Here is an 11,740-nt window from a genome sequence, read left to right on the forward strand (position 1 = left end):
TTTTCACCTTTGCAGCTTTTTTGTCTGTAAAATATGCTCAGCCCGTAATAAGATAAGGATGAAGGAGGTCTGGTGCCACCACCGTAACTTTCAAGACTCGCCTGGATGCCTACTTGTGCGACCTGGTGTAGGGAACCTGCTTTGGCAGGGAGGTTGGACTTGATGATCTCTGGAGGTCCCTTCCAACCCCTACAATTCTGTGATTCTGTGATTCTATGAATTCTGAGCAATCTCCACTTCCCTCTGACCATAGTATTGGTGGTATTCTGATTTTAATCCCTCTCAACAACCAGTAATGTTTCCCTGCTCTCCAATAAATGTATTTTCCCAGATCTGCCAAAATTCTTTACCAAGAAACAAAAAGGTGTTGTCACACTCAGGGTGGCACCATACAGAACCACTCACCCCCTTAACCGCAAGTGAGAAACGCTTCATACAAGCACCCAAGTGCCAGGAAGAACTGTCCCCTCATCACTCTCCCCAGTTGCCAAACCATGGACGCAGGAATCTTCAAGGCCACAGCCCACCTCCAGTTGCTGATCCAAGGAGGTACAAGCCCCGATCCAGCCAGAACACTCCTGGTCTCCTCTACGAAGGTGCCTGGCAATGCTCTCACCCCTACAGACACACCAGTGCTCTTCCACCAGAGCTGCCCCTTATGGAGCCACTCGCAAATTTCATCGCAGGCCACCTCATACACACACCAAGCTTAGCCGGTTTGCCCTTCGCTACACTTGCACGCCCAAGTTCTGTACACTTGCTGCCTCCACTGACACAGGGATTCTCCACCCAATGCTCTGAGCCCAGTAGCAGCACTCAGAGACCAAACATGCATGAGCGCTCAGATCAGACATCACTCAGCCAGCATAGAATAAAGATAGCATTTAATCAGAATTGTACATTGACAAGATGGAATCAGATGTCTCTGGGGAGCTGCCTGGTGTTTGCAGCCTCGTACCTCTCCACTCGCTGTGCCCTGATGCAGCTGACCCAGTACCTGCTCCCAGAAAAGAACCAGAAAGAACTGCTTCTGCCTCATAAGACGGGACAAGACATGTGCGCTGCAGGTCACCAGATGACTGTCCTGCAGTTTCTGTCTCAGCAATGTCTCCTAAATCATGCTGTTCATCGCGCACTACAGCATCCCAGAACAGGAACTCACCTGGCACAGAAAAGGGGTCCTACACCACTCATCATAATGCAAGTGTTCAGCATACCCTGAGCACTGTCAGTAGCACTGGCACTGGCATGTGCTGCTTGCGATCTTCGCAGCCTGAGCATGCTCACGCTGTTTGGCCAGGAGATGTTCCAGCTGGACAACATCTGCTCCTTCCTCACCTCATCCTGAATTCTCCAGATTGCTGGGTGTACTGCAGAACATACATAGGCCTCCTGGTTGACCCCTCTGGGATCTATCACAAAATAGAGTGTGAGCAGTCTCAGTGATGCTTCCAGAGATTGTCTGGAGACTTTAGGCATGGTGGTAGCAGTTACTTCCCTTTCTCCCCCCTCACACACTCTTGGGAACAGCACCACATCATCCTCTGGAGAGTATTCAGCCTTGGGAGAATCTAGGTTGCCTGCATCTTCAGGCACTAATGCAGGCAGGGGCTCCTTGTCTTGCTCTTTGCCACCTGCCTGCCCTTCTGGGCCCTTCTGAGCTGCTCTGGAAGATGGTGTAGTGGCAGCACGAGTGTCTCTGCTGCCCTCCTGAGCATCTCCCCAAGCTGTGTGGACCTTCCCAGCCTTGGTGGACAGCACCTGGGCCGTTCCTGCTGGTGGTCTCAGGATGACAGGTGGGTGCATGGCGCCCTGGAACTCTCAGCTGCACATCGACGCTTGAGATTGCGGCTGCAGCACAGCTCAGGGACACCACGCAGTTTTGTCTGGATCTGGCATGGCGAGGCCTGAGAACAGCTGAGACTTCCAGGGCTGGACCCTGGCTCTCAGGCCTTGCTGTCCCGTCCTGGACATGCAAGGTTCCCGGAGGTCTCGGGGCAAGGACTGGGAGTCTGCTGCCTCTAATGCCCACGGCACGTGCTCTGCCACTTGGAGAAGATGTGGAAGAGGCTGCTGCTGGCAGAGCAGGCAGCTTACAGATCCCAGAAGCTGCTGCTGCACGCCGGGGTGCAGCTGTTGGCAACCCTGCCCTCCTTAAGCGAGGCAGCAAGGGTGGCTGAGGCTGTCTGCTTTGGCCACTGGCACCGCCGCAGGTCACCAACACTGGAAACTCCCGCCTGCCCGCCTGCAAGAGAAGCTGAGGAGAAAGGCCGAGTGAGCGAGGTCCTTCCCGCTCGCGTTGCACGGAGCATCGAGGGCAGCCCTCAGCCCACGGGCAGCTGAGTGCAGAGGAGCTGAAGCAGAGGAGGGCTGGTCCCCACATGGCAGCCCCCACGGCACGGCAGCCCATTGTGGCAGCTCTGCACGCATGCCTGGGCAGCTGGCTGGGGGCCACCAGCAACGAGTTTCAGAGTGTGGTGAGGCAGCGTGTGCAGGACAGAGAGCTGTAGGCCAGGGGCAGAGGCAAGGCCCTGCCTGCGCGCCACCACTCCAGGTCTTCCCTGGGATGGTGGGCCTGGGTACGGCAGGGCATGCAGTGCTGCCGGCCTCTGTGCCGCTTCGTGGGCCATCTGAGCTGGGAAGCCCTCCCTGGGATGGCTTTCTGCCCGGGGATGTACCCTGGCCATCCTCCTGTAGTCCTGTACTCAAGCACTTGGAGCTCTGTGCACCTCCTGTGGCCTTCGCAGGAATGTTGTGTGTGGTGTGGCAGCGGTACCTGTGGGGGCAGAGAGCTGTAGGCAAGGGGCAGGGCGGGCACCAGGCAAGGCCCTGCCTGCCACCAAGCACCGCAGCTTTCCCTGGGAGGGCTGGCCCGGGCACAGCAGGACTCTGTACATGGAGCTGCTCGCCGGGCCGCTCGGGCCCAGCAGGCCCTCCCTGGGACGGCTCTGCACTTGGAGACATAGATGGGCATGCTCAAGCTGTGTGGCCAGGATGTGGTCCTACTGGACAACATCTGCTCCTTCCTCGCCTCATCTCGGATTCTCCGGATCTCTGGGTGCACTGGAGGATATCCACATGCCACCCGTTGGTCTCTCTGGGATATTGCGATCTCGCTGCATCTCCCAGAGCTTGGGTGGACCATTCAGACACGGCCATAGCCGCTTGTTTCTTCTCCTTGTCCTCCCGCACACACTGACAGCAGGTATTCCTGCGTTGCACTGACCTCCTCCGGACACTGTGCAGTCCCGAGAGGATCTGAGCTTTCTGCATACCGAGGCACTGATGCAGGCAAAGGCTCAGGGTGTCCTGCAGGCCCAGGTTCTGTGGCCAGAAGCGACGCTGAGCGCACGGCATCTGCCTCACACACGGCGGTGTGGAGAAGGAGGCGTGGGATGGAGGTGGCGAAGTCGCCAGCAGCGTGCCCAGCAGCAGCAGCGACTTCAAAGGCCGCCAGCGGCCCGGCCGAGCCCGGCCCTGCTGCTCTCCGCCCTCGGCCCTGGCAGTTAGTGCTGGCAGTTAGTGCAGGCAGTGCAGGCAGTTAGTGCTGGCAGTTAGTCCTGGTAGTTCGTGCTGGTAGTTAGTGCTGGCTGTGCTGGCAGTTAGTGCTGGCAGTTAGTTCTGGCAGTGCTGGCAGTTAGTGCTGTAGGCGCAGGCAGTGCTGGCAATGCTGGCAGTGCAGGCAGTGCGGGCAGTTTCACCAGCAGAGGTTTAGGTTGGAGCACAGGAAATCCTGTGTACAGAAGGGCGTGTTAAGCACTGGAACAGGCTCCCCAGGGCGGTGGTTGAGTCACCGTCCCTGAATGTGTTTAAAATCCATTTGGATGTGGTGCTCGGGGACATGATTCAGCGGTGGGTAGTTAGAGTGAGGGTAGGATGGTTAGGTTGTGGTTGGACTTGATGATCTTGAAGGCCTTTTCCAACCTGAGCAATTCCACGATTCTATGACCTGCGTAACCCGAATTGAGGGCTATACGCTTTTTAGAAGGGATAGGCAAGGTAGGAGAGGTTGGGAATTGCTGCCTACGACAAAAAGAGGACAGACTGCAAAGAGCTGTCTCAGAGAAATAGTCAGGCACACGTGGGGAGCCTGTGGGTTAAAACCAGGGACGAGACCAACAAAAGACAGCTGGTGGTCGGGGAATACTACAGGCCACCAAATCAAGGGGAGCCTGTAGGTGTGACCTTCTTCCTTCAGCTGCAGGAGCTGTTGTGCTCCCAGGCTCTGATCCCTCTGGGGGATTTCAACCACCCAGATACCTGCTGGGAAATGAACATGGCGAGCTAGCTGCAAGTGATCCAGGAGACTCCTGGAGCCCAATAATGGTAACTTTCTGGTACCGGTCTTGGACAGGTCAGGACCAGAGGGGACCAGCTGGTCACCAGTGGTTGCCGAGTTTGGTGCTCATCCGTGCAGAGGAGGTGGTCGAAGACGTTAAGATTGGAGGCAGCCTGAGCTGCAGCAACCATGCCCTGGTTGAGCTTGCGATCTCCAGGAACATGGGCCTGGCAAAGAGTGGAGTCAAGACACTGAACTTCAGGAGAGTGAACTTCAGTGACCTGTTTAAGGAATGGTTGAATGAGATCTCCTAGGAAACTGTCCTTAGGCACAAAGGAACGGAACACAGCTGGCAGCACAGTTAAGAACATGCTTCTGAGAGCACGAGAGCTCTCCATCCCCCAGAAAAAGAAATCAGGCAGGGGTGGCAGGAAACTCAGCTCAGCTGAGCACGGAGCTGCTGGGAAGGCTGAGGGAAAAGAAGGAAGCAGTGGAAGTGGGGATAGGTGGCCAGGGAGGAACAGAGGGATGTTGTTTGGATGTGCAGGGATGGCATCGGGAGGGCCAAGGCACAGACAGTATAAAGTTCAACAAGGGATGTGGAAAGAAAAAAATAATAATAAAAAAAAAGTGTTTGTTGAAGTACATTATGAGTAGCTGGCGCCAAGCATGGAAGGAGGGATGGGCAATCCTAATAGCCCAGAGCATATTCTGAAAACGTTGAGGGACCTTGATTCTTCTCTTGCCCAGAACCAACAGGCAGTATGCGACTGGGTAGCAGACTTAAGGGCAGAATGGAAATATCGCTGAAGAAAAGGGAAAGCAGTGGTTTGTGCAGTACTCGGGACACAGCTGGTCACACTCACAAGTACTATGGGCAGCCATGATTCTCAGGAGCCAGCATTATCTCCTCCTTGCAGGAGGAAGTAGGAAAATTATAAGAGCAGCTGGTTGAGGAGCAACAGCAGTGTCAGCAGGCAGAAGCACTGATGAAGTGCTTGGGGAGGGAAGAGGCCTTCTGCCTCTAGGCCAACTCTTAGACTACTGTAGGCAGCCCCGGCCCCACTTCCTTCCAAGACAACAAACATGAAGCCCAACCCACTCCCTTTAGGAGCTAAGGAAGGCACAGCCCCCCCTTGTAGCTGAACTATGCAATCAAGGGATTACAGCACCTGCAAACTCTCCTTGTAACTTTCCTGTATGGCCAGTGTGGGAGCCCTGTGGCAAATGGAGACTTAGAGTGGACTGCAGGCGTCTGGGTGCCGAGACTGCCCCTTCAGCAAAAGCGGCCCCAAATGTTTCAGAATTGATTACTGCCCTACGGGAACAGGCTCATGCCTTTCTGGCTGCCATTGATGCCTAAGACAGCTGTTTTATGGTCCCCTTGAGGAAGGTGGAGGACAATCAATTTGCATTTACTTGGAGGGAGTGCAATGCACAGTCACCCGATTACCCCAGGGGTACAGACACTCGCCCACTCTGGCGCTCGGAGCATAGGCACAGAAGCTGGAGAAGCTCACGCTGGACCACGGTGTCCGGATTTATCTGTATACTGATGACGTCCTCATATGGGGGAATGATGATGTCAATGTAGGGAATACCCAAGCCTGCGCAGTGAGACACCTGAGGAGCCCTGAGCCAGCCGGGACACTTTGGTCTCCTCTCAGTAGGTGCCTGGCTGTGCTCGCACCCCTACAGACACACCGGTGCTCTCCCACCAGGGCTGCCCCTTTCACAGCCCCTCACGCCCTTCATCGCAGCCCACCTCACACACACACTGGCTCAGCCAGCTCACACTTTGCAAGTCACAAATCACTCTCCCTTGCACGCCCACGCTCTCTGCACTTGCTGCCACCACCGACACATGGATCCATTGCCCTGTGCTCTGAGCCCAGTAGTCGCACTCAGAGACCAACCATGCACGAGTGCACAGATGAGACAGCACTCAGGCAGGATAGAATAAAGATAGCATTTAATCAGAATTCTATGTTGACAAGATGGAATCAGAATTCTGCATTGACAAGTTGGAATCAAAATTCTTCACTGACATGATGGAATCAGAATTCTACATTGACAGGATGGAATCAATCTCTGGGGAGCTGCCTGGTGTTTACAGCCTCGTGCCTCTCCTCTCGCTGTCCCCTGATGCAGCTGCAGGTGCAAACCCTGCGCAGAGCCCGGAGCACACTCCTGATGACAGCTGGCATCCGGCGGCGAGCTGCTGTGTGTGGTGCGGCTGTGGTACCTGTGGGGGACAGAGAGCTGTAGGCAAGGGGCAGAGGCGAGCTCCTGCCTGCCACCCACCACCATGGAATTTCCCTGGGAGGACTGGCCTGGATATGGCAGCGCATGGAACGCTGTCAGCCTCCATGCCACTTGGTGGGCCATCTGAGCTTGACAGGTCCCTCCCTGGGATTGTTTTCTGTCTGGGGACGTACCTGGGCCATCCTCCGGTGCATCTCTGAAGCACACGGAGCTCTGTGCACGTTCTTCAGCCTCTGCAGAAACCTGTGTGAAGAGAACAAAACCACACACCTGTAATACCACTGGCTGTTGATGGTGTGGGTGCCAGGGGTCCAGGGGAGGGATCCCCTTTCCAGGCCCCTTTGATTGAAGGCAAGGCAGGAATAACAGAGGGGCTGTCCACCCTAATGCATGGAGCTGGTTGGAAAGGAGACAGCATCTCCAGGCATCTCCCCACAGCGCACACTCCAGGCACCACTCCTGCCTCTGCCTCCAATTCATGCCTGGTGCTGACCTTGCTCACCTCATGCTGAGGGCCCACATCTTCTGCTCCCTCACATGCTGACACATGCTCCTCAGTCATGGGATCTGCAGCTACAGATGAAGCTGAAGAAATGGCCTCCACCTCACCAGATGGCTCATCGGATGTGCTGGATGTGATGCTGACTGCCTCTGATGCAGCATCTTCCTCAGAGTCACATCCCCAGTCTTCCTCCACATTCTCCAGTGTTGAAGGGCAAGGACAGGAGGGCGGGTGCATGCCCTCATCTCTCACTGCATTGTCTCTGGCATCCAGCGTGCCCTCAGCAGTGCTGGCAGCACTGTCGCTGTCATCACTGGACTCTTCCAGTATAACTGGCAGTCTAACAGTCCACTTTCTGGAGTCACCAGAGTCAAGAAACCCATCCCGTGATGTCGTGGGCCAGATACCTGGCGTGCCCTGAAGAGCGCCAACATTATTGAATGTGTCACCTCTTGCCTGGAGCCTTCGCTGCCTGGGGCTTCTCACATTCCTTGGCCAGGAAATATTCCAGTGTGACAACATCTGCTCGTTTCTGTCCTCCTCACGAATTCTCCGCATTGCTGGGATCATAGGAGAGTACCCAGAGGGCTCCCTGTTGATCTCGCTGGGATCTGGCAGTCTCCGTGCTTCTCCCAGACCTTGTCCGGAGGATTCAGGCATGGCCATAGCTGATTCTTCTCTTTCTCCTCCCTCGGACATTGGCAAGGGGAGCGATACTGCATCAGTCTCCTCTGCAGAGCTTGCAGCCTCGGAAGAATCTGAGCTTTCTGCATCTTCCAGCACTGATGCAGGTAAAGGCTCAAGGTGCCCTGCAGGCCCTGGCTCAGCATCCAGAAGAGATGGTGAACACACAGTGCGTACCTCATCAGATGGGGCAAGAGATGCAACTTGCAGGGTGCCAGATGACTGTCCTGCCGTTTCTATCTCTGCAGCCTCTTCCAACTCTAGCTGCGAGTCCTGGACTATAACACCTCTGGCTGAGGAATCATCAGAAGCAGAAAACTGGCCCTCAGCCCTCGATGTCACACTGCAGACGCTCAGCGTGTCCTGAGCACTGTCAGCTGCACTGGCACTGTCTTCTGTTGCTTGGGGCCTTAGCAGCGGGGGCACGCTCATGCTATTTGGCCAGGAGATGTTCCAGTGTGGCAGCATCTGGTCCTTCTTTGCCTCATCCCGGATTCTCTGGATTGCTGGGTGAACTGGAGGATATCCATATGCCTCCCCGTAGACCTCTCTGGGATCTTGCAACCTCTGTTCTTCTCCCAGAGACTGGTTGGAGAATTCAGGCATGGTGCTAGCCGTTTCTTCTTCTTCTCCCTCGCATGCTCTCCAGAAAAAAGGTGCTGCATTGGCCTCCTCTGGAAAGTATTCAGCCTTGGAAGAAGTTGAGTGTTCCCCATCTTCAGGACCTGTTACAGCCAAAGCCTCAAGGTGTCCTCCAGGCCCAGGGTCCGCAGCCAGAAGAGAAGCCGAAGGCATGCTGCCTGCCTCATCAGGTGAGGCAAGAGATGCGCTCCGCAGTTTGCCAGGTGAACATCCTGCGGATTCCCTCTCAGCAGTCTCTTCTAATTCTTGCAGCTCAACCTGCACTCCAGCATCCCTGGTTCGGGAACCACCAGAGGCAGGAATCTGAGCCTCAGCCCTCGATGTCGCGGAGCGTACGCCCAGGTTTCCCTGAGCAGTGTTGGCAGCACTGGGCCTGGGCACGCTCACAGAGTTTGCCCACCGTGTGTTGCAACTGGACAACATCTGCGGTGTGTGCTGAGGTCTCGGGGCAAGTACTGGGAGTCTGCTGCCTCTAATGGGTCTGGCATGCCGAGGCACGAGAACAGTTGAGGGGACTTCCAGGGCTGGACCCCGGCTCTCAGCCCCTGCTGTCCCGTCCTGGACATGCAAGGTTCCCGGAGGTCTCGGGGCAAGGACTGGGAGTCTGCTGCCCCTGATGCCCACGGCACGTGCTCTGCCACTTGGAGATGGTGTGGAAGAGGCTGCCGCTGGCAGAGCAGGCAGCTTGCAGACCCCAGAAGCTGCTGCTGCACGCCTGGGTGCTGCTGCCGGCAGCCCCGCCCGCCTTAAGCGAGGCAGCAAGGGTGGCTGAGGCTGTCTGCTTTGGCCACTGGCACCGCCGCCGGTCGCCGACTCCAGGAACTGCCGCCCGCCCGCCTGCAAGAGAAGCCGAGGAGAAAGGCCGAGTGAGCGCGGTCCTCGCCGCTCGCGCCGCACGCAGCACCGAGGGCAGCGCTCAGCCCGCGGGCGGCTGCCGCCCCGCTCCCCACAGCCGCACCGGCACAGGGCGGTCCCCACGCGGCGCGGGAAGACGTCCGGCCCCGCCTCCCTCGGGCTCCCTACCTGTGCGCGGCGGCTCCCGGAGGCCCGCGCGCTCTCCGGGCCGGGCAGCGGCGGCAGACGGACGCCGCGGAGGGACGAGCCCGGGCTCCGGCCGCCCGGCGGCACCACCTGCGGGGAGAAGGAGAACCGGGATGGAGGCGGCGAAGGCGCGGCCGGCGTCCCCCGCGGCGGCGACTTCGACGGCCGCCGGCGGCCCGGCCGAGCCCGAGCGCCTCCCTCCCCGGCCCGCACCTGTCGGCGGTCGCGCACGCGTGGCAGCCCCGCGTCGGGCTGGCGGTCGTCCTTCTTCTCCCGCTCCTCGCTCATCGCCGCGTCCTCGCGCAGACGCTCGGTCGCACGCACCCGGGGGAGCCGCGTCCTCCTCGCGGAGCCGCTCTCCCGAGAGTGAGCGGCACTCTCTCCGGGGGACTCCGGCCCCTCGCGGCGGCCCCGCGTCACAATGGCCTTGGGGCGCGACGCCGGCCCGCGTCACGGAGCCCCGGCGCCGGGCTCCCCTCTCCCCGCTCCCCTCGGCCGTCTCCGCGGCCGCCCCGCGCCTTTCCCGGCGGCGCCGTCGCCGTCGCCGTCGCCGTCGCCGTCGCTGACGGGCTCGCCCTCGGCCGCGCCGGGGCCGTCGAAGCGGCTGGAAGCGGCCGCGTCCGGCACGGAGCGGCCCCTGCCCTCGTCTCGTCGCCCAGCCCGGCCGAGTCCACCCGGCCCGAGCGGCCCGTCCGCACCTCGGCCCCGTCTTCGTGTTGCGGCTCTCCGGCCCCGCTTAGCGCTCGGATGTGCCGCGCTCTGTGGAGCAGCGTGCGGGACGCAGCTCAAGTCTCTGGAGATGAGCTCGCTGTGGAGCAAGAGTTGTGGTGGGAGCTGCATCTCATAATGAGACCCATGGTGGAGCAGTCTGTGACAGAATGACTTTAGTCCTTGGCTTGAATCCGGATTGGATTGATTCTTTATAAACTGCTGTCTTTGGGAAGTCCTCTCTGGATCACTTTGGGAAGGAGCACATCCCAGATGAGGGGCTTCGTGCTGGAGCTGGGCACAAGGCGAGGATGAACCGGCTGCAGAGGCGAAGCTTCATTATCTGTCCACAGTCCCTAATTCCCCAGCTCCAGCAATTGGTTTACTTCTTAAACATCTCCTGATTGCCACAAGGCACACATATTTCAGGATATATTTTGGAGTAGGCCTTTGTCTAATTAGCTGTTACGTATCAACTTGGAAACTAAAACAAATGTGAAGGTAATTTAATTGTATAGACTGCTATTGAATAAAAAAGTTATGAGCTAAATTTTGCCTCAATACTCAGAAACAGCTTCTCACAACAATTGCATTTTCACTGAATCACACAGAATCACAGAATGGCCCGGGTTGGAAGGGACTCCAAAGATCATGAATCTCCAACCCCCCTGCCACATGCAGGGCTACCAACTTCCACATTTAATACTAGACCAGGCTGCCCAGGGCCCCATTCAACCTGGCCTTGAACACCTCCAGGGATGGAGCATCCACAGCCTCTCTGGGCAACCTGTTCCAGCACCTCACCACTCTCACAGTAGAGAACTTCCCCCTGACATCCAACCTCAATCTTCCCTCCCTCGATTTAAAACCATTTCCCCTTCTCCTTTACTCCCCTCCTGTTTGTAGGTTCCCTTTAGGTATTGAAACGCTGCAATGAGTCGCCCCGCAGCCACCTTTTCTCCGGGCTGAACAAGCCCTGCTCCCTCAGCCTGTCTTCAAAGGAGAGGCGCTTCAGCCCTCCGCTCATCTTCGTGGCCCTCCTCTGGACCCTCTCCAACAGCTCTCTGTCGTTTTTGTACTGGGGGCTCCAGACCTGGACACAGTACTCCAGATGGGGCCTCACAAGAGCAGAGAGGGACAATCACCTCCCTGTCCCTGCTGGTAACCCCTCTTCTGATGGAGCCCAGGATACCATTTGCTTTACAAGCTGCAAGGGCACACTGCTGGCTCATGTTAAGATTTTCATCCACCAGGACCCCCAGGTCCTTCTCTGCAGGTCTGCTCTCAAGGACTGCTCTTCGAGTCTGTAGGGATGCCTGGGATTCCTCGGCCCAAGTGCGAAACCTTGCACTTTTTTGTGTTGAAATTCATCAGGTTCATCCGGGCCCACCTTTCAAGTCCATCGAGGTCCCTCTGAGTGGCATCCCTTCCTTCCACCGTGTCAACCGCACCACTCAGCTCGGTGTCGTCAGCAAACTTGCTGAGGGTGCACTCGATTTTGTCGTCGATGTCACTGATAAAGATGTTAAAGAGCCCTGTCCCAAGACAGAGCCCTGGGGGACACCGCTTGTTACCAGCCTCCATCTGGACATAGAACCACTAATCACCAGTAGAACCAT

The 11,740-nt window shown here is 57.4% G+C and overlaps 1 protein-coding gene across 1 annotated transcript; it reads right to left on the reverse strand.

Annotated features, from left to right (window-relative positions):
- Positions 1 to 6,363: 6,363 nt before the first annotated feature.
- On the reverse strand, positions 6,364 to 9,701 carry LOC149916753 (uncharacterized). Its single transcript, XM_090145773.1, has 4 exons — positions 8,984 to 9,701; positions 7,047 to 8,842; positions 6,718 to 6,787; positions 6,364 to 6,524 (listed from the first exon to the last, which is right to left on the reverse strand). The coding sequence occupies exons 1-4, from the start codon at positions 9,699 to 9,701 to the stop codon at positions 6,364 to 6,366; spliced, it is 2,745 nt and encodes a 914-aa protein (XP_090001899.1).
- Positions 9,702 to 11,740: the final 2,039 nt, after the last annotated feature.

The sequence above is a fragment of the Phasianus colchicus genome, chromosome 9 (assembly GCF_987193195.1).
Source record: "Phasianus colchicus chromosome 9, bPhaCol1.hap1.1, whole genome shotgun sequence".
Lineage (NCBI taxonomy): Eukaryota > Metazoa > Chordata > Aves > Galliformes > Phasianidae > Phasianus > Phasianus colchicus.

Excerpts from the sequence above, each read along its gene's own strand:
- LOC149916753 (XM_090145773.1), bottom strand. The coding sequence starts at position 9,701 with ATGAGCGAGGAGCGGGAGAAGAAGGACGACCGCCAGCCCGACGCGGGG. Across the intron at positions 6,788-7,046 it reads ATGTGGGCCCTCAGCATGAG|GTTTCTGCAGAGGCTGAAGA; the intron begins GTGAGCAAGGTC and ends CTCTTCACACAG. Across the intron at positions 6,525-6,717 it reads TGCACCGGAGGATGGCCCAG|GTACCACAGCCGCACCACAC; the intron begins GTACGTCCCCAG and ends TGTCCCCCACAG.